Source organism: Globicephala melas, chromosome 15, assembly GCF_963455315.2.
Source record: "Globicephala melas chromosome 15, mGloMel1.2, whole genome shotgun sequence".
In the NCBI taxonomy this organism is placed as follows: domain Eukaryota; kingdom Metazoa; phylum Chordata; class Mammalia; order Artiodactyla; family Delphinidae; genus Globicephala; species Globicephala melas.
Genome location: NC_083328.1, coordinates 54174724 through 54200322, shown reverse-complemented (window position 1 = coordinate 54200322; position 25599 = coordinate 54174724). Strand labels below are relative to the sequence as shown.

The following is a 25599-nucleotide window of genomic DNA, read 5'->3' as shown; positions in this document are numbered from 1 at the left end:
ACAGATGCTACCCAGAGCCTCTAGAAAGGACCATAGCCCTGTCAATGCCTTGATTTTAGCCCAGTGAGATCCGTGTTAGACTTCTGATCTTCAGACCTGTAAGATAATAGATTTGTGTTAAGGCACTAAGTTTGTGGTAAGGTGTTGCAATAGCAATAGGACAGCGATACAACATCGTATAAACAGTATTCTAGCAAAAGGAGCTGATATCTAGTCATGACACTGAAAACCAGCTGTAAAAAAAAAAAAAGAGGCAAGTCATCCATTTGACTCTGAATGTTCGGAGAACCTCTCAGTGAAAAAGACTCTTAGCTAACATTTCGGTTGTGGAAGTTTTTCACATTTTGTCATTGACACCTTCACTGTGAGACAGTAAGAAAGATGCCTTTTTTGCTATAGTTTCTGTATCATCAGAGGTTACCCAAACAGCAGCTGGACTATGAGAGGTTCTCAGTGAAGGGTCTGGGATGAAGGACACACCCCTTCACCAAGGTGATGAATAAAGAAGAGTGAGGCACTGAAATTTCTTGGTTGCTAGGTTGACACCTTTAAAAGCTGAGGTGTTATCCCCATTTCTTCTCTGCTTAATATGTTAAATTAGGGGCCATAGAGAACAAGCACAAGATGTGAACGTGGCAAAGAGTTCACATCTGAACTCACAACCTGAGCTCTGAACACAGAAGTGTGAGTGAGCATTGCCCACAATGGTTATGACCATGGGGTTGGTGAGTGGGTCTCCTGGGCTATAGAAATCCCTTGAAATTTTACCAAAATTTGTATTGCTTATTTTTTATAGCTTTCATTGGATTATATAGGAAGTCTGCAAAACATTCCATGGAAGATGCTTTTGATCTTTTAGGGGCTGGAGTCCAGACAGCTTGCAATGTAAGCTCTCTGAGAACAGAGACATGTAGATTCCCTACAATCTAAACATGAGTGGTATAGAAGAATTTTCTAATTGTGGAAGAAAGGAAATAATATGTTTAGTTTAATTTGCTTCCTGGGAAATGGGCTTGGAATTGACAAAACATAGAAGAGGTGGCGGTAGCCAAATATCAGAGGGTGGTTTTAGTATCAGAAAACCTATTCCAAACTGTGGCTGATTTGTATACAAGTTGATGTACTTTGGTAACAGCCAGTTTTACTGGGTAAAAATCTCAGTTTTAGTGAGTGGGTAAAGACTGAAGAATATTTCAAAAGGGATCTAGCCCTGTATTTTGTTCAAAATATAAGAAGAGTCATAGTTTAACTCAAATTTCGTCAAGAAACACAACTGTTTTCTCTACTAGTACTGAGCCTCTCAGCCCTACACCACCTTTTCCTAGATATGAACACGTGCTCCAGAATTAAAGTTATTAAACAACCTGATTTAACTGAAAAAAAAAATTAATGCTGGGAATTCCCTGGTGATCCAGGGATTAGGACTTGGTGCTTTCACTGCCAGAGCCCAGGGTTCCATCCCTGGTCAGGGAATTAAGCTTCTGCAAGCTGCGCAGTACAGCCAAAAGAAAAAAAAAATAATAATAATGCTGAGTTGTGTGGAGATGTGGCTTCTAAAAATATGAGGACTAACAAACTATTAAGTTTTCGAGGAATATGAGGTACGTATAGGAAATCAGTAGCTGAAGAATATTTATTACATTCAAAAACACTTTAAAAAACAAAATTCTCAAATTTGTATTCACTTTGCAGGTATTATATAACCCCTTTAAAATTAACTAAAGTGCTGAGTATTCTATGGAGGAAAAAAATTATCTTGTGCTCACATTTGAAGGTTTCTCTCAGAAGTAAACCACTGAAAGAATCCACAGTATTGCTTTAAATTTTTTCCATTGGGGAGGGGGGTGTGAAGGTGTTTATCATCTTTCAAATTCAGTCACTTGTCCTGAAATGGATTGGATAGTTAGATGATAACATTAAAATAGGTCTCTCTAAGCTATAGAAAACAAGATTCTTAAATTTTTGACAAGGAGAAATGGAACAAAAAATAAAGCAAGTCATACACTAAATAATGTTAAAAATCCTGCTGTTACTTTAAAAATATTTTACTACTGGGAATTCCCTGGTGGTCCAGTGGTTAGGACTCGGTGCTTTCACTTCTGTGGGACCAGGTTCAATCCCTGGTCAGGGAACTAAGGTCCCACAGGATGTGTGGCACGGCCAAAAAAAATTTTTTTTTTATTACTAAGGGAAAATAGGACAAAAGTATTAAACCCAACTCTTTCACTTCCTTGTTTGTAGATAATGCCTGCCTATGTGACTGTTTTTACTTCCTTTGAAGCTTCCTACAAGAAGTGAACCATTTATATGAGTTTTTATAAACTCTTAGCTAAAGACTTGTTCACATATTCTCAGAAAGGAATAATCAAAGGCTGGCACTAGAAATTGACAAAAAAAAGAATTTAGTTTAGATCTCTTAATAATTTAAAGAGCAATCTAAATTATAGAATTTATATAGAGTTCATCTCTGCAGGCCCTGAAGAGCTTGACCCTACCACTAATGCCCTCTCTTGGGTACACGTGTTTCAAATCTAAACCCGATCACTTTATTCCTTCCTGTTTAGACTGTTAGTTCATGTAGTTATTACAATGGTTTAAACCTGTACCTTATTTGTGTTACTAAGTATTCAAAATACCTTTGGGGTTAGGATGAGTAATTAAAGCTCACTCCTACAAAACTTAACTCTCCTTGATTCCTGAGGAGAGAAATAATTTCATTTTCCTGATTTGGCTTTAACTTCCAATTATTATTTATATAAGACCCATCCACTTGCAGAGCTATTTTCTTTGCACTATAATTATTTTCTTCTGGTCCCAGGAAACAGAAAGTGACTCAAGTTTATTGTATCCCAGATCGAACAACTTAATATAAGTAACAAACACTATACCTTATTGTATGTCTAATATAAGAAGAGGGTAAACATATCTCTATGTTTATCAATAGACTATTAACAGAAAATATTAACGAATAGATTTGGGATAGTTTTCTTTTCAAAAAGCTTATGCTTCAAATAGAAGTGACAAGTGGGAAAGAATGAGTGGGTTGCAGAATTTTCAAAAGCCTAAAACCAGGATCCAGGAATCTTTAGCAGAGGTAGGATGTGCCTATTTTCAGCACAGCCCGACCTGCACCGCTTTGCAACTAACCAAGGAAAGCCTGAGTGGCGAGACAATACTACCCTCTAGGGGCAACATTTTTACTTTCACAACTTCCACAGCAAAGGATCAATCAAAAGATAAGAAGCCATACACAGGGGCTTCCCTGGTGGCCCAGTGGTTGGGAATCCGCCTGCCAGTGCGGGGGACACGGATTCGAGCCCTGGTCCGGGAATATCCCACATGTCGTGGAGCAACTGTGTGCCACAGCTGCCACGGGCTGTGTTCCACAACTGCTGAGCCTGTGAGCCACAACTGAGCCCACATGCCACAGTTGGTGAGGCCCGTGTGCCTGGAGCCCGTGCTCCGCAACAGAAGAGGCCACCGCAATGAGAGGCCTGTGCACCGCAATGAAGAGTGGACCCCGCTCACCGCAACTAGAGAAAGCCCGCGTGCAGCAACAGAGACCAACACAGCCAAAAATAAATAAATAAATTTATTAAAAAAAAAAAAAAGCCATACACGGTATAGCTCCATAGCTCCGCTGTGACTGCACAGTAGATATTAGTAGCTATTGTTGTTAGCATTGATGCTTTCAAAGAAGTAACTTAAGCACACTGTCAACTGGCTAATTATTCAAGGTTATTTACAATCCTTTCTTTTCCTGTTTTGTTCTGTTAGAATTTACATGATTGACTACAGAAGTTGGGATAAGACACCTGACTAGTTTTTTAAAAAAATAATTCTAATAAAAAGGGTGAAGAGATAAAAATTGGAATTAATCTCAAGCAAGAGACTTAGGGCTCATAGACGGATACTTACTTGGATTCTTGTTACAGGCTTACTTTTCCAATTATTTTTTCCTAATTTTGGTAAAAAGTCCAGTGACAGAGATTCCCAATCCCTCAGACATATGAGCTGCCCACCTATTTAGTTAATCTTATTAGATAGAAATTAACTTATACAATTTATAAAACAGGGAATTAACTTATTATAAATCAAATACTAACCGTAGAACTTTTAGGTTTCCTCTGCCCCCTGCCCTCCCCTAGCTGAGTATGTTAGCAAATATGCTTCACTACTACTTTCCATGTGTATCCTAACAGCTTATATCTGGGATTGTTGTTTTACTGGGTTTCTGCATTTTCTCCACCCTTCATCCCAGATTAATCTGTTCATTTGTTGACACCTGTCATGTTCTAGAAAATGAGATCAAAGACTGATAGCTGCATGTTCTCCTGTCTTAAAATGTTAAGGAAATGGCCTGTTGGAAGCACTGTTACTTTTTAGTTCTATGTATTGAGCTGTCATTGACCTTTAGGCCAAAATGCCAGACACTTAACTGCCCTAGTTTATAAAGACTTAGTAGTAATATCAGTAGTCCGTAGTAAAGCTGACTTTCTGTATTACATATATATACATATATATAATAGTTTCCTATATTTTATTTTATTAAACATTTTCCAGCTTTATTGAGATATAATTGACATATAACATTGTGTAAATTTAATATGATGATTTGATACATGTATATATTGGGAATTGTTTACCACAGTAAGGTTAGTTAACACCTCCATCACCACACATAATTATTTGTGTATGTGGTGAGAATATTTAAGCTCTACTCTCTGAGTAACTTTGAAGTATATAATACAGTACTGTTAACTATAGTCACCATGCTGTATATTAGTGCCCCAGAACTTATAACTGGAAATTTGTACCATTTAACCAACACCTCCCCATTTCCTAGTTTACTATATTTAAAGTGTGAGTTTTGTTTTAGTTGGGGGTTAATTTTTTCTCTAATTTTATATTGAAGTGAGAAACAGAAGAACATAATGAAATCACTACACAGACAACAGACAAAAGTTTTATTTTAAAAATTTACAGTTTAGTATAATGTAATTCCATACACAGAAATATACAAAAAATACATACGACTAAAATTGTATTTTAAACAGAAAACCATAAATTATATTTCATGGTTTAATTTCTGTGACTATTTTTTGCCTATGAGCCAAAAGGCTATCTCCAAACAATAAAGCAACTAAGTGAAGAGCTCAGGTGTTATTCTCGATGGTATCATTCTTGATGGCCCTGGATAAAACTAGATTACCATAAATTGATAGTACATAAATTGAATAAATAATTAAACGTTAAATTAGAATTTAGAAAAAACAAGATTAAATACCAAAAGGAATAGAAATAAAAACTATCAGAGCAAGAAATGAAAAAAACATGAAGAGAAAAGCAAGTAAGATCATGCCCTCATAGCAGGAGGCAGATGCAGCAGGGCTGACAGCTTATGGAGCACAGAGAAGAAAAAATCCCAAGAGACAATGAGAAAGTGTCCTAAATTAGGAGAAGGTGGAAAGAGTGAGTAAACGGAAAGAGTAAACGCAGGTCCTTGAGTGGAAGGGATAAGAGACTGAAATACTGCCCACTCCCCCCTGACAGGATTATCCAGAAAGTCTATGTATCAGTTGTAGGTATTTGATTCCAATATCATTGTTTTTTAAAAGAATTATCCTTTTTACATTGCTAGTACAAACACTTAATTTTTCTCTCAATATCAGCATTTCAATATGTGTGCAAGAAGTTGAAGATTTCTTTTGATAAATACTCAGCTCTACAATGACGTTCAAATTCAATTGGTCTTTCCTAAGCTACCTGAACTAAGTTTAAGATCAACTTCAATGTGGGTCTGTCAGCACAGACACGGCTGAGGGGGATGGTGCAGAGGCCACAAGAACCATTCAAATTCACTGACATAGACTCTACAAGAAAACAGGTCTGCAACATTAATAAATATTAATAACAACAATATAGCAATAATCAATATAATTTATAACTTCTATATTAATCATTAATGTATAAAATTTGTCAGTTAATTAACGATTCTTATTTTGGATATTCCTCTAATAAACACGTTTCTTAACCTCTCTAAGCCTAAATTTCCTTATCTGTAAAAGTAAGATACTAATGGAACCCATCCGAGAGTTGCTGGGAAGATTAAACGGGATGATGCACTCTAGCCTGGCTACAGTAAACACTTTTTTCAGGTAAACGATCAGTAATTGCTAGTACTGACATTTTCTAACACCCATATTTTTGGGCATATGCAATGCTCAAAAGAGGGAAAAGAACAGAGAGCTAGTATTAAATACTTCTTCTGTATCAGACATTTTAGTAATATGTAAAACTCTCGCGATTGTGCCCAGAGCCGCGCACACCTCGGGTTTCCGGCCGGGGCGCGAGATGTCTTCCGCCCTCTCCCGGCCACAGCCGCCGCGCCGTAGTCCTGCCCTGCGCGTTCCTCTCCTCGCCTCCCCACGGAGCCCGGAGCCCGCCTGTGGGCGGACTGCGGCGCCGTGCCGGACCGCTACCCAGCAGCCCACTGGGCCTAACGGCACGTGACTCCCGCCACCTGCGCCGTCGCCGCCGGCGCTGGGAAGGCCAGCGGCGACGGTGTCGCAAAAGCGTCGCGACGGCGTCCGTTCTTGGCGGCCCAGGCCACTGGTATAACCGAACGTGCTGAGGCTTGAGAACCAGTATGGAGGCTGTCGAGGTTCTCCGATATTGCTGGGCTTCGATGGGGCAGCTACTCGCCGGTGCCCCGGGCTGCTGAGCTCTCGCCGCCTGCGTCCCCGCGGCTCGCCCGCAGGGCCATGCTGGCCTCGCGGGTGGCGCGCATCTCGTGGGGTGCCTTGCGCGTAGCCGTGTGGGCCCCGGGAGCGCGGCCGGGCAAGGGGCGCGCCCGCGGGGCCTTGCTGCCGCCAGTGCCATGCTGCCTGGGGTGCCTGGCGGAGCGCTGGTGGCTGCGCCCGGCTGCGCTCGGCCTGCGGCTGCCTGGGGCCAGCCCGCGGGCCCACTGCTCGGGCGCGGGGAAGGCAGCCCCCGGGCCCGCAGTGCAAGAGGACGCCGCCACCGAGGCCCGGGGCGGCCGGTGGGGCCCGGCGAGCGCCGCTAGCCTGGTACGTACCGAGGAGAAGGCGGAGGGGCGACTCTGGGTCGGGGTCGACTGCTGCGGCGGCGCTCGGTCCCGAACGCAAATAACGTGCCGTGGCCGGTGAGGTCCGATGCTTCCGTTTCAGAACTTTTAAAGCGTTCCCCGAAGAGAAGTTATGGGCAGATCATTCGGTCGGGGTGAGTGTCAGGGGTACCAGCCGCGTCCTCCTGTCTCGGTGGTCAAGTTAGAGCCCTCTCCTTCCCGTCTATCCGCACCGGTAGCTGGACGCGCCTCTGGATATTGCATTGGTAAAAATACCCTTCACCTGTCTTATTAAAAGCCCATTTTAAATTTTTTGAAGCGAATCCCCAATGTTTAGGGCAAGTCTCTGGGCGTCTTCAGAATGATATACAGGCCTTTCTGTTTGCTTGTGCAGGTTTGGTTAACTATCATTTGACCTTTGGTGACTTTACATATTGTAGGATGAAGGATAGCTAAGTAATTTAAATCGTAATTAAAAGATCCTTTAACCTTTAATTATAGGAAAAGATTAAACCTCTCTTCCTGAGGTAACGGAGGAAAATATTTGTCTGCTTACCTGTTGAAATACTGACCAAACAGAAGACATGAGAGCATGAGTGTGGGAGAGCTTTTGATGTCATGTAGCAAGACTCATGCAATTATTACATCTTCAATTGTTATGTCTTCAGTGGGCCCCTGTGCTGCTTTCATCAGTTATACAGCATGGGTTGGGGTGGCCACATCCTGGCAGGAGTCTCGGCCACATTAATAGCTAGAGCATGTTGGGGTTTGAATGAATGCTGGATGCTTTGAGGTTGCCATATCCTGGCTGAAGTCCTTCCAAGAACGGCAGTAGTTGGTCGAGTATGCCACAGGTTATCTGGTTGGGTAATCTGAGATTAGCTCTCTTAATTTTAACTTAGAAACGTTTACAAATTTAATGATTATAAATTGAGGTATTTTATTTTAACTGAAATATGTGGAGCTAAAAGGAATCCCTTTCATTGTTCTAAGAACATTCAGTCTGGTTTATTAATTCACCAAATGAAATGCTCTGGCTGTTTACAACTGTGTCTTTAATTTTTCCCCATGGGCCTCTCTGAGTTTAATTTTGGGCCTCTGTATTCTGACCTTTTGCTTTGTTTTTCCTTTCTCTCAATCATGAACTGTACCTCCTCACCCCCCTCAATGAGGCACTGTAATGCTGGATCAGTATTTGACTTACTCTGTATCGCAGTATGGTCAACAGACTTTTTTTTTCCTCTGGACTCTGAAACACTTGGACCTTTGAACTTGAATTTGGAATATGTTCCAAGAATGATTCCATTTAATTAATATAATGTGGATTAGTTCAACAGAAGGTCCTTGAGTAGAGGTTTGGAGTGCTGCTTGTTTGGTGATTGTTTCCTGCAGAATTTGAATTTTTCTGTATCTTTAATGACAGTATTCTGCCACTGGGCCCCAATGACTTCATTATTCCTTCAAACTGAGGTGAACATTTCTTGCTGGGTTCTGTTTATAAACACAAACTTAGTATCTTTAGAGAACTGGCTTTTCTTACAGAATGGCTGAAGGTATTTTAAAAGAGGTATTTAGAAGTGGAAATGTCAAAATTAAGGTTCAGGCAAATAGGTTACTGATTGATAAAGAGGTTAAGTAGGGTTATCTTGTGAGGAGATAGTCCCATGGGGTAGAGCTGGCAGTCTTGACTCAGTGGAGAAAAAAAATCCGGCCTTTAGGGAATGACATTTTTCTCTGTATTATTTCTGTACCCTGTTCTGTGCAGTGTATCTTAGTTCCACTAGGCTGAGGCTTTTTAAAGTTGAAACACCCTCTCATGAAACAGACTTTGGCCAGGAAGGAATGGTTTTCAGAGCAGCTGCTGAGGTGCCCTTTTGTTGGTGCCAACTTCAAACACCTTGGCTCCAAATGAAGTTTCAAGGAATCATAAAGCCCCCACAGGGGAGCTGTGAAAGCCCTCAGCTTCTGGTTGGGGATCTTAACATTTCTGTGGCTATTTTGAACAAATTTACAAAATCTCTTTATTTCCTATGTATCTCAATACCTTTTCCTTGTTCCATTTTCTTCTAGCAGTTCTCCAGTTTAGTGATGAGCTTATGGAATTAAATGTTTTATTCCTCTTCATTCGTATCTCCAACACTGTGTATGGCATTTAGCATTCTTTTGATGGGTATGTGTAGAGGAGTGAGGAGAGGTTATTTTGCAATAAATGTTTTTTAGCCAAAATGCCCATGGTTGATAATTCGGCTTTTTTCTGACACTTTCTAGACCGTTTGTCTACTTGAGGTATAAGATCTTCCTGAAGATCTTTTTTTTAATTTTGTATAATGGGAAAGTAATTCTTTTTTAAAAAAAATTTTATTGGATATAGTTGATTTACAGTGTTGTTGAATTTTCACTTTTAAAAGCAGTATGTTTTTAGTTTTGAATTCTGATGGTGAAGTAATACATTAAAGGCTTGACTTATATGATAGATAATACATGTTTATTCCTTCTCTCTTTAGTGAGAAAACCTACTCTATATACAACCAACATTTTAGTCTGTGTTTTGGTATATGACATATCTTCATCTGCATTCTTAACAGTTTTAGATGTGTGTAAAAATAACGGAATGGATTTTAAAACTGAAAGTACTAATTTTAAGGTTTATGTAGCTTCTAACCTTTAAGTTGATGGAGTGTATTTTTCCAATGTATATAGTTATTTAAAGTATGAATTTATAGTATTTAAATTTTGTTGTCTTTATGTTTCAGTATGAAAACCCATGGACAATCCCAAATATGTTGTCAATGACGAGAATTGGCTTGGCCCCAGTTTTGGGCTATTTGATTATTGAAGAAGATTTTAATATTGCACTAGGAGTTTTTGCTTTAGCTGGGCTAACTGATTTGGTAAGTTGTACCGGCACTCCCCCTGTTTTGCTCCCCTTCTAAATCCCAGGGTCTCTACTACACTGAAATAGCACAGACTCAGTCTGCTTTTCTTTGGAAGGAAATCCTCAAGATGAATTTCACCTAGTGCTTTGTGTAAAGGCTTGTCTTTAACATCTATATGGGACTCTGTTATTCTTTATATGATCTAAGGAAGGAAGTGGAGGTTGTAGGGAGGCATGGGAGAGGGAGCTCTTTACTCTTGTTTTTTAACTTCTTCATAGAAGAAAAAACCTTAGAAATTCTCAAAGGGCCAAGTACTTGCTTTAGGGATAGAAATAAAGGAGAGAAGCTGTGAGACTTTTTTTTTACTTACATAGTAGAGAGAAATATCTGATCTGCAACAACAGTTGGTTTTACTGGTGGAGAGGGAAACAGTGGGCCAGTTGTTGTGACCAGGGAGCTTGCAGAGGCCGGATCTCTGCTCAGGTTTATGCTGGCAGGAGGCCATAGGCACCCCACAGATTTGGTCCTTGATTCCTTCTCTACACCCCTCTGACCACCTTCCAGAAGACCCTGCCCTAGGTGGGCATTAGACATCCTTCCTTCTTCCACTCTCCCAGCAGATGGACCAAGGAGAAAAGAGCACCTTGACACCACTGTGTCAGTTTATAGGGAGGGAAAGATTTATTCAGGTTATCTCCAATTAGAACTTGGAAAATAATTTTCTAACAGAAAGCCACACTATGTGTTATATAGGCTTTTGTGGACTGGCCAGTCATCATCATGTGTGACATTATTTGTATTTATCACCCACCCTGTTGCATAAAGGATTTGAAATGGCTTGTAAAACTATATGTCCTGCAAAAACACAATTGAAGGAAGTGGGGGAAAGGTAGAGGAAAGATTTTAAATCAGGACAAAAGCATGTAGAAATAGACATTATGTATATAAATTGTATATTCTTGTACAAGGTTGGTCTGAGATCCAAGTGAGTACCCAGACAGGCAATAATAATTTGGTGCCTCTTTAAACTGATGTATGTTTGAAAAGCTTTGCTCAGTATTCAGTGAGAATAAAGAGAAACTAATTTTCTGTTAATAAAAGTCACATAGCATCTTTCTTTGTAACATCAGCTGTTCCCTTTGAGGTTCATAGAAACAAAATTACACCTGCCCAGTAGCATTGTTGAGCAATACAGAGTTAGCTGAAAATTCTGCAGGATAAATAATGAGGACATTTGCACTGTTATATGGCATTTCTAAATATGCATCAAATACAGTTTCTTGAAGTGGTTACCGCCTCTTTTTCCCGAGTTTAGCTCCTGTTTGTCACAACTTCTCATTCTCACAATCTCTTCTTTTCTCCCTGCTTTTATCTGTGAAGCCTGAAGCCCTCCATTTATTAATACAGTCTCCAAGTCTGTCAAAGGCCATTATATTGATAATGGAATTTTTTTTTCATAATAGGCAAGATGTTTTTCAGTTACTGGATTTGCTCTTTTTTGGTTTGTAGGTTTTTTTAGTTGCCACATGAGATTGCAATATTCATCGAAAGGGAGAGGTCTCATTTACACTTTTCTAAATATGTAAGACAATGTGTACAGAAACCTGAGTTAACTGGCATCATATTACGTTTACTTCATGTAGGTTTTGATGCCTCTAGAATGGCTGCTGGGCAGATGGCTGGACTCATGGAGGGTTTAAGTAGGGGAATGTTGTATGTGGGAAATGGATTACAGGAATGCAAGAATAGAAGCAGAGAGGCTGGTTATGAGGCTTATAGTAATCTAGGGAAGAGGGTTGGGAAATATGTTTTGAAGATAGAGTTGATATGTTAATGGATTGGATATGTGGGGTGAGAGAAAGGAATTAAATAGGAGTGCTAGGCTGTTACTTTTTTCCTTTTCAACAAGCAGATGCATGGAGGTTTACATTTTCTGTGATGGTCAACACTCAGGGTAGGACAGGGTTTGTGGGAAAGAGTTGTTATGCCTGTTCAGATAGAGGTAACATTGGGTAGTTGAATACAGTAGTTTGGAGTTGGAGGAAATCATGGTTAGAGATAGATTTAAGAGTTATCATCATATAGATGGTCAAGTCTGGATGAAATCATCTAGGCTGTGGTAAAAGAAGAGAAGAGGTCAGAGAAAAGAACAATAATGGAGCAATGGAGAAGGAGCCAAAAAAGGACACTGAGAAGGAATAGCTGGTGAGAAAGAAAGAAAATTGGGCAATAAGGTGTCCCAGATGTTAAGTGAAGAAAGTGCTTTAATTGTGTTGGGGTCAAGTAAGCTAAGAATGTAGAATTCATTGGTGACTTTTATGGGTACAATCTCTAGAGGGTGGGGCAGTCAAAATGGGTTGGCGAGCATAAATGAGGTGATGCATGGCGAGCATAAATGACAATAGATGTCACATTGGGGAAGTTTTGCTTCATAGGGGGATAGAGAGATAGTCAAGGAAGGGTAGTTTATAAAGAGATACATACTGGGGAAATTTTTGTTGTTAATTAACTAATTAATTAAATGACTGGGTAGGAAGAGAGAGATTGATGATGCAGGGGAGGTGGGGAAAACTCAGAAGGTAAGAGGACTTGGGATCAGGGACCGCAGAGAGAATGTGCATGGACGCTAGTAGGTGGTGGACTTGGAGGTGGGAATACAAGGGAGGACTGACACTCTGTTTCTGTTTTTTGAGCAAATATAGACATGGTCATGAACTAGAGAGAGAGGCTTTGGGAAGGATGAGCAGACTATGAATAGGGAAGGTAAACACAGTAAGCAGGTGTGGGTTTGCCAGGCAGTATTGAGTGCCCACAGGAGATTTGTGGTCATGAAAAAGTGAGATCAATCAGCCCATTTATGTGTTTTTCTTGATCAGTGTTCAGCTGCTTGGGTGCAGGCCTATAGTACATGGTAGTTGTATTTAAGCAGGGTTGAGGGAGAGTGGAGTAGGGAGTTATAGAGGTTTACAAAGAAGAGATGATGTTGATGACCTTGGAATCCAGTGTGAGTAGAGGAAAAATGAGGACAAGAGGGTGATGATGGTGATAAAATGGGAGGTTAAGTTCCGTGAGATCAGAAACTGAACTGACACCTGAATCTTCCAAGGCCCCAACTCCCAGTTCTAGGCACTTTCTGTTAGTGTTACCTATAGTATACTTAAGAAAACAGATTTTTTCAGTTGAGGTAGTAATAGCTAGTAACTGCTTTTTTTGAGGATTTACTAAGCGCTGAGTGCTAAACAAGTATTAATCACATTATGTACTGAGACAACCCACCCTGAGAGGTAGGTAGCACTATCTCTGGTTTACAGATGAGGAAACTGAGGCTTAGGCCAAATAACTTGCCCAGAGTCACACAGTTAAGTGAGTGGGAGAGCCAGTGCTTGAACCACTTATGCTCTGCTACGAAGAGTAAGTTCTTAACCATTGTCCTGTACGACTGCTCTAAGTCATTGGAATACTTGAGATATGGAGGACTTATTTATCCTTTAAAATGTACCATGTTAAATTACGTCTAGATTAATTTGATCTTTTTCCTTGGAACTAGGACTGGAAAATTCAAATATTTGTTGAAGTTTGAAGTTAAATAAAATGAGTAAAAGCCGGGGTAGGGACTTGGAAAACCAGAAAATATCTGCCTCGTTTAATGAAAATAGGCAGTACTTGGTTTCAGTCAATTTTGTGGCCCCAGGGTGGCCAGATCTTCCCATTTCTCAAGTGAGCCTGGAGATCTGGATTTTTTTGAGTTAAGACTTTGAATATTTAAATATTGGCAACTAATTTATATTTAAAAAATCACTGGGCAGGTCAAACAAAACCAGCCTGCAGGCCTCTTTGGCCCCCTGGTAACCCAAGTATGACCTCTGCTTTAAAATATAATTTGTTTCCAAGAGTAGTGAATAAGTAATTTTCATATCAAAAATTTTAGGTAGGCCAGGTACAGAGGACTGAGTTTTGTATTCAAATACAGGTCATGCAATACAGTCAGACATGGAATTAACAGTGGCACTAGATAAAAAATATTGATAATAACAGTTAAAATAGAATAAAATAAAAATAATACGAGCTAAAACATAGGGAGTTGGGTCATATTATAGAAAAGTAGGTAGGAATGGAAGTTAGAAAATCTCGCAGTTAAACGGTAGTCCTTGCAAGTAAAAGCAGCTATTTTGGCTGTAGTGAAATAGCTCAGGGCTCAAGGGGTGGGGGATGGGAGGGGTGGGTTGGGGTGGGGTGCCTAGTCCAAGCTCTGTCAGTCCTGCTTTCTTTGAGTTTTATTTGGGTTCTTTACATCTCTAAATTTGTGTCTGGGTTCATCCCACAAAGGGGCATTGTGAAAACATTGCAAAATAGCTGAAGGCCTTGAGATAGAAAAGTGAAAACTTTTTTCTGTAGAAAAGTGAAATCATTTTCTGACCAGTTGGTAATTTAAAAGCTAAGTGTATACCAGTAAAACAGAAGGTTTGGGGGTAAGAGACAGAAGAGGTTTTATCTACATTTTATGCAAGTATAGCGGTTATTCTGGTATCTCTTAACCTTCAAGATATCTACTCTGTACCTATTATGACATTTATTAAAAAAAAAAAAACTTCTATTTTCAGTTGGATGGATTTATTGCTCGAAACTGGGCCAATCAAAAATCAGCTTTGGGAAGTGCTCTTGATCCACTTGCTGATAAAATACTTATCAGCATCTTATATGTTAGCTTGACCTATGCAGATCTTATTCCAGGTAAGAACGCGTCATGCGTACTTTTAAATAGTACAGGGAAGAATCACATTTATCAGCTTAGGATTTCTCTTGATTGAGAGACAAATAATTTTTGTTCCAAAAATATGTTTTCAACTTTAAAGTGTTTCCCTAAATTTAAACTATTGAACTGTTTTGCTTTCCAAGCTATTTGTTTTACTTTAGAATTTATGACCTTGTATATACTATAGAATGCATTGTTTTCTTAGTAAAATTGTTTAAAATTAAACAAATATTTCAAAAAAATTGAGCTAATTCATATTATCCTAGAATCTTTTGAAACTATTATTTTCTTTGTGCCTAGCTTTTGAAAGCAATTTAAAATTTTCCTAAGTCTTATTATTTATTAAGTATAATTTAATAAGTGAGAGCTCTGAAATCCTAAAGATGTCTATAAAATTTCACATTGTTATTATTATTACTTAGATGGTATTACGCAATTTTAAATTATACACATAGTTTGTACATTGTCTGAATACTCTTTTTTTTAATTAATTATTTTTGGCTGCGTTGGGTCTTTGTTGCTGTGCGTGGGCTTTCTCTAGTTGTGGTGAGCTGGGGCTACTCTTTGTTGCAGTGTGCAGGCTTCTCATTTCAGTGGCTTCTCTTGTTGGGGAGCACGGGCTCTAGGTGCACGGCCTTCAGTAGTTGTGGCTCGTGGGCTATAGAGTGCAGGCTCAGTAGTTGTGGTGCATGGGCTTAGTTGCTCCGTGGCACGTGGGATCTTCCCGACCAGGGCTCGAACCCGTGTCCCCTGCATTGGCAGGCGGATTCTCAACCACTGCACCACCAGGGAAGCCCCTGCATACTCTTTGTAACAAAATTTTATGATCTTTTGTATTTTGTATGTGCTTTTTGGGTGTTCATTTTCTACTTCCGCTGTGTTTCTCAGTTTTTAATCCTTTGGTTCAGATTAAACTGTTTATTTCCAAGAGTTAGAATCTGAGAACAAAGAAGCTGGTACTTGGTCCTTCAATACCATGTTATTACTGACATTTGATAGGAAGAAGTTTACTGGTGTTTCAGTCTAGTATAGTCTCCCAATCTAGAGATTCTTTTTCTCCTCTACCTTTAGGCTTTGCTTTTTTTTTTAATAAATTTATTTATTTATTTTTATTTTTGGCTGCGTTGGGTCTTTGTTGCTGTGCGCGGGCTTTCTCTAGTTGCGGCGAGCGGGGGCTACTACTCTTTGTTGCGGTGTGGGGGCTTCTCATTGCGGTGGCTTCTCTAGAGCGCAGGCTCAGTAGTTGTGGCACATGGGCTTAGTTGCTCCACGGCATGTGGGATCTTCCCGGACCGGGGCACGAACCCGTGTCGCCTGCATCGGCAGGCGGACTCTCAACCACTGCGCCACCAGGGAGGTCCCTACCTTTAGGCTTTTAAATCCACATACCAAATTTAAAAATGAATTAGACTACTGTTCATGTGCTTCTTTGAAAGTCAGAATTATGGTGTGTGAATGGTTGGGGGTATTGAAGGGGCAGGGGTATGCTATAAGTAATATAGATAATTTGTAGGAGAAAAGATCCTAAGGAGCATTCTGTTAACATTCACAATTAAAATTTGTGTGTGTGTGTGTGTGTGTGTGTGTGTGTGTGTGTGTGTATGTGTGTGTATTTTCATGCTTCTCATTTTTCAGAGTTATTTTGTATTTTGTTGTATTGTTTTACAAAGGTTGGCCAGCCCAGGTATTTCCGTGGTGAACACAGAAATTGTTTCCAGGTTTTGGTATTATGGATATTGTTGATACAATTGATGTAGGTCGCTTTTGGAACTGCAACTTCCCTTAATTATCATTCTGGGAACTTCCATTGTCTCTCTTCTGTGTTGGGTTTGTTTTTCCAGGCTCCCATGGCTTCCTTGTTAGGGTCCTCCTTTTTGTGGAGTAGAATCTCCAGTTGTTTCCTAGCTAGGATGCAGCCTGGCAGCAAGGTTTTTAGAGGTGTACAATGTCTTTATTCTACAGACATCTAAAATGTATTTGTTCTACCCTCCATACTTGATTGGGGCATAATTTTCAATTGCAGGTTATTTTCACTCAGAATTTTCAAGACCCTGATTATAGATTTCCAGATTCCATCTTGCTGTTGAGAAGTCTCATGCCATTCTGATATCTTTTCCTTTACGTGTGATTATGTTTTGTATTAGAAAGCTTTTAAGATTTCTTTGCATAATTCCTAGTTGATGGTTTAAAAAATTCTCTCTCTTAAAAGTTAATTTTCTAACTGCTTCTTGGGACACCCAATTATCCCAGCACTTTTTATTGAAAATTCTATACTTTCCAGACTCACTGCCATGTTCATATATACATGGGTTATTTCTGGGTTGTCTAGTTTATTCCCCATTGATTTGTCTATCTTTGCACCAGTACCATCCCTAATTATTATTACTTTGCCAAAAGTCTTTTTTTTAAAATTTATTTTATTATTTATTTATTTATTTTTGGCTGCGTTGGGTCTTTGTTGCTGTGCATGGGCTTTCTCTAGTTGCGGTAAGCGGAGGCTACTCTTCGTTGTGCGCAGGCTTCTCGTTGTAGAGCACGGGCTCTAGATGCACGGGCTTCAGTAGTTGTGGCACGTGGGCTCATTAGTTTTGGCTCATCGGTTCTGGAGCGCAGGCTCAGTAGTTGTGGCGCACGGGCTTAGTTGCTCAGCTGCATGTGGGATCTTCCCAGATGAGGGCTCGAACCCATGTCCCCTGCATTGGCAGGCGGATTCTTAACCACTGCGCCACCAGGCAAGTCCCCCAAAAGTCTTGATACATGATAGAGCACATTCTTCCACTTTGATATTCTTACCTGTTTTCATTTGTGTGTGAATTTTAGAATCAGCTTTCAAGTTCCCCAGAAAAACCTGTTGGGATTTTATTGGAGTTGCACTGAATTTACAGCTTTATTTGGAAGAATTGGTATTTTTACAATATTGTCTTCCAATCCACATACATCTTGTATTTACTCTATTTAGGTCTGTTAAAATGTCAAAATGTTACAGTTTTCTCTAGAGAGGTAATAAAACTTTTTTATTAGATTTATTCCTAGGTGACTGATAGTTCTTGATGCTTTTGTAAATGGTAGCTTTTTTAATATTTCATTTTGTAGTAGCTGATGTTGATTGGATGAAATCAGTTCCATCTCTGACAGTGGTTTTTGTGTCTAGCAAAACTTGCTGAACTCTTATGCTAATAATATAAATGTATATTCTCTTGGATTTTCTGTATCCTTGATTATGTATTATCTATAATTAATGACAGTGTGTTTCTTCTTCTCCAGTCCTTTTACCTTTTTAAAAATTTGCCTCACAATAGTGCACAGTGCAATGTTGAATAGGAGTGGTATCTGTGTCTTATTTCCAGTCTAAGAAGGAAAGCTTTCAGTCTTTCAGTATTAAATATGACATTTCCTGTAGGGTTTTATAGATACCCCTTTTTCAGGTTAAAGAAGTTCACTTCCACTGGCAGTTTGCGCAGAAATTTTTTTACATCGGATATGGAATTTTATGAAAATTTTTTTCTTCATGTATTATGATAGTCATATTTTTTCCCTTTAAGCTTAATGTGTGGTGAATTACGTTATTGATTTTCTAAGTTAAATGAACCTGATGACATTCCTGTTACAAATCTAACTTGGTCATGATATATTATGAAGATATTGCTATTTGGTTTACTGATACTTTGTTGAAGATTTCACATCTAGATTCAGAAGATTGGCCTGGAATTCTTTTCTACAAATACCCTTGTTAGGTTTTTTTTTTTTTTAATATTTATTTATTTGGCTGCGCTGGGTCTTAGTTGCAGCATGCGGCATCTTTAGTTGTGTCATGTGAATTCTTAGTTGCAGCATGTGGGATCTAGTTCCCTGACTAGGGATCGAACCCAGGCCCCCTGCATTGGGAGCGTGGAGTCTTAGCCACTGGACCACCAAGGAAGTCCCCTACCTTTGTTAGGTTTTAATATCAAGTTTATAATAATCTCATAAAATGAATTTAGGGAGTGCACACACACCCCACCCCATTCTTGGGAGATGTTTGTGTGAGATTGCAATTACTCCTTCTTGGAATGTTGGTAGAACTTGTTGAAGCCATTGAAGCCTGGAGTTTTCTTTGGGAAAAAGTTTTAAAATAGTTGATTCATTTTTTAAAAAAATGGTTACAGGGTGATTCAGTTTTTCTGGTTCATCTTTTGTCTGTTTTGTGAGTTGTGATGTTTTTCTAGGGACTTGTCCATTTCAGCTACATTTTTAAAAAATTTACCATAAGCTATTTATAGTATCCACATTAACGTTTTGATGTCTGTAGACTATGTAGCGATGTCCCCCTTTTCATCCTAATTATTAGTTATTTGTCCCTTTTTTTCTTTGACTTGTCTTGCCAGAGGTTTGTCTGTTTTATGAATCTTTTCAAAGAACCAACTTTGAACTTTGCCAAACTTCTCTGATATGTTTACTACTTCATTAAATCTTGCTCTTTTGTTGTTTCTGTCTCCTCCTTTGGTTTTTTTCTGCTGTTCTTTTTCTAAATTCTATAGATCAGTCCTGTCTAGTAGAAATATAATGGGAACCATAGATCTAATTTAAATTTTTCTAGTAGTTATGTTCAAAGTGAGAAGAAACAGGTGAAGTGTGTGTGTGTGCTTGCACTTCTGCTACAGTGGAGACTGAGTGCTCTGTGCATGCACTGCTGCCTGTGCCAGGCCACCCCCCATTTTAATAACATTTTATTTAACCCACTAGATGGAAAATATTGTCATTTCATTATATAATCAATAAAAAATCATTAATGAGATTGTTTTTTCATACTCTGTCTTCAAAAGCCAGTGTGCTGTTTGCACTTACAGCACCTCTCACTTCAGACTAGCCACATTTCAAGTGCTTTATCTTTACATGTTGCTCATGGCTATTGTATTGAACAACACAGCTGTAGATGAATGTTTAACTCGTTCCTTTTTTTGTTTGTTTTTTTGGCTGTGCCGTTGTGGGATCTTAGTTCTTCAACCAGGGATTGAACCTGTGCCCCCTGCAGTGGAAGCACGAAGTTGTAACCACTGGACCACCAGGGAATTCCCTCAGCTTTTCTTCTTTAAAGTTTGCATTTAAGGCTATGTATTTTCTCTAAGTATCCCTTTCACTGTATCTCATATGTTGGTATTAGTGTTCTTGTCATTATCGAGTTCAAAGTAATCTGTTTCCATTATGATATTTCTTTGGCCTATGGTGTTAATAAAAATTTATTTCTTAATTTGTGGGATTTTCTAGGTATCTTTTTGTTATTGATTTCAAGCATAATTACCTTGTGTTCAGAGAACATGCTCTGTGATTTTAGCCCTTCAGCCCAGTATACAGTCAAATTTTATAAACATTTTATGCGTTTTTCAAATGAATATGTATTCTGCAGTCATTGGGTATGATGTTCTACATATGTCCATTTGGTCAATTTTTTTTTTTTTAAGTAAATTATTTCTTTATCTTGGGCTGTGTTGGGTCTTCATTGCTGCACGCAGCCTTTCTCTAGTTGTGGCGAGCAGGGGTTACTCTTCGTTGTGGTGCATGGGTTTCTCATTGCGGTAGCTTCTCTTTTTGCAGAGCATGGGTTCTAGGCACGTGGGCTTCAGTAGTTGTGGCATGAAGGCTCAGTAGTTGTGGCTTGTTCGTGGGCTCTAGAGCACAGGCTCAGTAGTTTTGGTGCACAGGCTTAGTTGCTCCGCGGCATGTGGGACCTTCCTGGACCAGGGATTGAACCTGTGTCCCCTGCATTGGCAGGCAGATTCTTAACTACTGTGCCACCAGGGAAGTCCCTGGTCAAGTTTTTAATCCTGGTGGCTAAATCTCCTTCTTTACGGACTTATTTTTTACATTTGGTCTGCTTTTCTGTCAGTTACTGAGAGAGTAAAGTTTCCTGCTGTGTCCAATTTTCCATTATTTTTTCTTTTTAGCTCTGATTTTTGCTTCATGTCTTTTGAAGTCATGCTATTAATAAGTGCATATAAAGTAGAATTGTTATGTCTTTTTGGTGAATTGAATGATTTATTTTGAAGTGACCCTCTATATCTTTAGAAATGATTTTTGCCTTGAAGTCTCTCTCTCTCTCTCTTTTTTTTTTGACCACACCATCTGGCATGTGAGATCTTAGTTCCCTGACCAGGGATTGAACCTGTGGCCCCTGCAGTGGAAAGGCGGAGTCTTAAACCACTGGACTGCCAGGGAAGTTCCTGCCTTGAAGTCTCTTTTGTTGACTATTACTATAGCTACACTAGCTTACTTTTGGTCAGTGCTTACATGATAAACCAATCTTTTACTTTCAACTTGTCCACATCTTTATATTTTAGATATTCCTTAAAAATAACATATAGATAGATGGTTTTTCTTTACTTTATCTAGTCTAAAAATATTTTATCTTTCAGCTGGAACATTTAATCCATTTACTATGATTACTAGTATTTGTGTAGCAGTCTTCCATTTTATTTTGTGTTTTATTTGGCCTGTATGTTCTATTCTACTTTTGTCTATATTCTATATTCTATAATTATCACTGTTTTCCTGTACCAATTGGAAAGTTTTATACTCTGTTAACATTTAGCTAGTCTCAAAATTATAATTCATCTTTACCTTATCAAAGTTTAATGTTAACAAATCTATACATTTGGCCTTCTGTATCTGGGAGTTCTCCATCCATGGATTCAACCAACCTCAGATTGGGGGGAAGAAAATCTAGAAAGTTCCAACCAAACTTTGCTGCAAACTGGAAACTGAGGGTATTTACATTGTATTAGGTATTAAGTAATATAGAGATGACTTAAAGCATATGGGAAGGTGTGCATTGGTTATATGCAAATACTCCACCATTTTATATAAGGGACTTGAGAATTTGTGGATTTTGGTGTATGTTGGGGGAAGCAGGGTGGATCCTCAGACCAACCCCCCATGGATACCGAGGGATGCCTATATGCCTTCTGGGCACTGGAAGGGCCTTAGAATACTTTAACTCCATTTATTCCTTTCTCAATTTAGGTTATTCTCATACTTTAATTTTATTTATGTGTTCAACCCACATGATATTGTTTATTAAGTCAGTGTTCATTTAGATGTATCTTCATACTTTTTTCTGGTTTATGTTTGGTGTATTTCAGACCTTCCACCTGGAATCATTTTCCTTTTCTCTAAAGTATATCTTTAGAAATTCTATTAATACAGGTCTACTGGTGGTACATTCTTTTCTTTGTTTCTCTGAAAATATTTTTATGTTGCCTTTATTCTTTGTGTGAGGACATTTAAATTCTACTCTCTTAGCAGATTTTAATTATACAATACAGTGTTACCAACTAGTCAGTGTGTTATACATTAGATCTTCAGACCTTATTCATCTTTTGTTTCATCTTAAAATTGAAAGTTTGTGTCTTTTTACCAGCCTCTTTCTATCTCTCTTTTTTTTTTTTTAGATTCTACATATAAGTGATATCACGCAGTATTTGTCTTTCTCTGTCTGATTTTGCTTTTATTCTTGAAGGATATTTTTGTTGGGTATAGAATTCTGGGCTGGTAGTTAATTTTCTTTCAGTACATTTAAAGTACCATGCAATTGTCTACTCACTTCCATTTTTGGTAATAAGAAATTGTTAACCCATTTCTTTTTCAAAGGTACTTTTACTCTGTCTGCTTTTAAGATTTACTCTTTCTCTTTGGTTTTCTGTAGTTTCACAATATTTGGTGTGATTTTCTTTTTTATTTATCCTGCTTGTGATTTGTTGGGCTTTTTAATCTGTGGATTGATATCTTTAATCAGTTCTAGAAAATTCTGAGCCACAATCTTCAAGTATTGTTGTCTGTGTTTCTCCTTCTTTTGGGACTGCAGTATACCTGTGTTAGATTTCACTGTATCCTTTAAGTGTCTGAGCCTCTTTTCTGCATGATACCTCATTTTATCTTTCTGCACTCCATTCTAGATGATTACTAATGAAGCTTGCTCTTTCATTTCACTAATTCTCTCTTCAGCTGTGCCAAATTCATTTAAGTCTTCTATTATATTTTCTAGTTATAAAATTTCTATTTCATTCTTCTGCAAACTTAGTAAATCAACTTTTATAGTTTGCAGTTCCCTGCTGAAATTTTCAATCTTGATTTTTGTATCCCTTTGAACATAGTAAGCTTTAGTTGTTTTATAAACACTGGTAATTCTGAAATATCTTTTGAGGGTCTCTTTCATGTGTCTGTTTCTATTGAGTCTCACTCATGGTATCTTATGTCTTTGGTTATTTTTGACTGTTTAGACACTGTACTAATATTTAAAAAATAATTTGGAGGAATATCTTGATGTGTAGGATGATGGCATCACTCTCCAGAGGAGATTTTTTGTTCAGTTCTGCCAGGTATCTAGGCATGCTAACAGTCTGGGACCACCTAGATGGCCAGATGATAAGACATTCTTTTTTAAGGCTTAGTTTGCATAGGGCCATCTCCTCTCCCAACCCTGTGGAAATAGTTGTTCAGATCCCAGCTTAAAGCTAGGAGGTGGTTTGTCACTGCCCAACCTGAGGGCTCTGGGCTTTGACTACTGTTTCCCCACCCTTTAAGGCGACCAAAACCCCTATTCAGCTTTGTGGCTTACTTCCCTAGGGTTAGGGACAGTGGCTTTGAGTGGCTTTGAGTACCTAGGCTTATTTTCCTGAGTTCTCATTCTGATACTTTCTTAGCATCTTACAAGCTTTTCACTTTCAAGATTTTTTTGTTTAATGTTCTTCTTTAACTGTCTTAGCAGGAGAATTATTACCTACTCAGATATTAATGGAGCTGAACCTGAGGATCTTTTCATTTACCTATAGGTCTGAAATTTTGCAGTGTTATATGTTCTAGATCCTACTAGAGTTTGTAGTAAATCTTTCTTCCATTGTGCTGGGTACTAAGAAGGCCCCTTCAGTCTGAAAACTTATCCATCAGTTCTAAACATTTTTCCCTAGGTTCTTTTCTTACTGGAAACACTTTTTGTTCTCTTTCTGGGAAATTTCCCCAACTTTGTCATTTACCCCTTCTACTGACATTTTAGTTAATTTATTTATTTAATTTAAAAAATTGGTTTTTGGCTGTGCCACGTGGCATGTGGGATCTTAGTTCCCTGACCAGGGATTGAACCCTCAATCCCCGTAGTGGAAGCGTGCAATCTTAACCACTGGACTGCCAAGGAAGTCCCTCGATTGACATTTTTATTGCTATCATTTTTAATTTCCAAGAGGAAATAAAGAGCTCTTGTTCTGTATGTTCTTTCAAAACAAAACAAGGGGCTTCCCTGGTGGTGCAGTGGTTAAGAATCTGCCCGCCAATGCAAGGGACATGGGTTCGAGCCCTGGCCGGGGAAGATCCCACATGCCGCGGAGCAACTAAGCCCGTGTGCCACAACTACTGAACGTGCGCTCAAGAGCCTGCAAGCCACAACTACTGAGCCCATGTGCCACAACTACTGAAGCCTGTGTGCCTAGAGCCCATGCTACACAACAAGAGAATACACTGCAATGAGAAGCCTGTGCACTGCAACGAAGAGTAGCCCCCGCTCACTGCAACTAGAGAAAGCCCGTGCACAGCAGTGACAACCCAACACAACCAAAAAATAAATAAATAAAATAAATAAATAAAAAAATTTTAAAAAATGTCTTTTTCTTACTTCATAGGTGAGTATCATCATTTCAGGACATCTTCTATCTGTTTTTGTATGTGTGTTTGTGGGGGGGTGGTTTTAAACCCCTGTATTGTATCTATTTCTTTTCTTCTTTTTTTTTTTTCTGTTTGTTTTGGTCTCTCTTTCATGATGGAGACTTTGCTAAAATGTCTGGTGATTCTTGGCTGCTTGCTTCATAAATGTTTAACTGGGTGCTCCCTGGGCATTGGTGGAATTTGTTGGGTGGTATACTACCCTCTAGGGTGAACAGGCAGTGAGAGACAAGGCGTGGCCCTGAATTCTCAGTACCTTTAGCTCTATTTTGTAGGTAAGAGCTCTCCATTTGCTCCTTAGAGATTGCAGAGGTCCTGGTTTAGAGATTAACATGTAGAACAAGGGTTGGCAGACTTCTTCTGTAAAGGCCAGAATGGTAAATGTTTCTGACTTTATGGGCCATGTGGTCTTTGTTGTAACTACTCAAGTCTGCTATCGTAGTGTGAAAACAGCCATAGAAAATATATAACAAATGACTATGGCTGTGTGTTAACTTTATTATTTTCAATGCAAACTTCTACTATGTAAAAGTGACTTGATTTTATTATTTCCCTTTAACACTAATAAATTTGCCCATGATGTACTTCTTTGTTGCAGAAACTGTATTTCAGACAGAGTTAGCAAATAGGAAAACCTTGGAGCACTCCCTGACACATTTTACACCTCCCTAACACACTATCATACTCTAATAGACAAAGGAAAGCTGCTTTAGCCCTGGAAGAAAAGGGAAAGGAAGGCCAGGAGAGAAAGCAGGAACAGTTAGAAGATTCAAAAGCCAGGGAACTGGACAAAATTGCCCCCCAAATCACAGTAAGAACATGTATGTATACAGGCTCTCAGTTGGCAGAGGCTTTAGAGATCACCCAGTGCAGCCTGGTCCCAGTCTGGCTGTGCTTGTGAACCCCCAGGGAGCATTCACCTTTGCTTTTATGAAGCTTTCACGAGGTGATTCTGTGATGAGTAGTCAGTTTGGGGAACACTGGATTTTGTAAACAGTCCTGTCTTCCACCAGACTGTTACCAGATGGTAAACTGAGCCCAGAGATGCATTCTGCAGTAGTACTGACTAACTGGTGACCTTGGCCAGGTTTTATAATCTGCCTGAGGCTTGTTTTCAATATTTGTAAAATGGGGTAATGATGGTTCCCATATCATGGAGTTGATATGTAGATTAAATGACATAATATGTATAAAATACT

General features: G+C 39.0%; 1 protein-coding gene across 2 annotated transcripts in view; it reads left to right on the top strand.

Annotated features, from left to right (window-relative positions):
- Positions 1-6510: 6510 nt before the first annotated feature.
- CRLS1 (cardiolipin synthase 1) overlaps positions 6511-25599 on the top strand; it is a 26428-nt gene continuing 7339 nt past the window's right edge. Inside the window, exons 1-3 of one of the 2 annotated variants that reach the window (XR_009558881.2) lie at positions 6511-7070; positions 9841-9978; positions 14565-14694. Coding sequence is in view for 1 of the 2 variants with exons in the window: in XM_030872585.3 (XP_030728445.1) it covers positions 6765-7070; positions 9841-9978; positions 14565-14694 (574 nt within the window). In the remaining variant the exon portion in view is untranslated. The remainder of the gene's footprint in view (positions 7071-9840; positions 9979-14564; positions 14695-25599) is intronic. The other variant, XM_030872585.3, reaches the window with a different exon arrangement.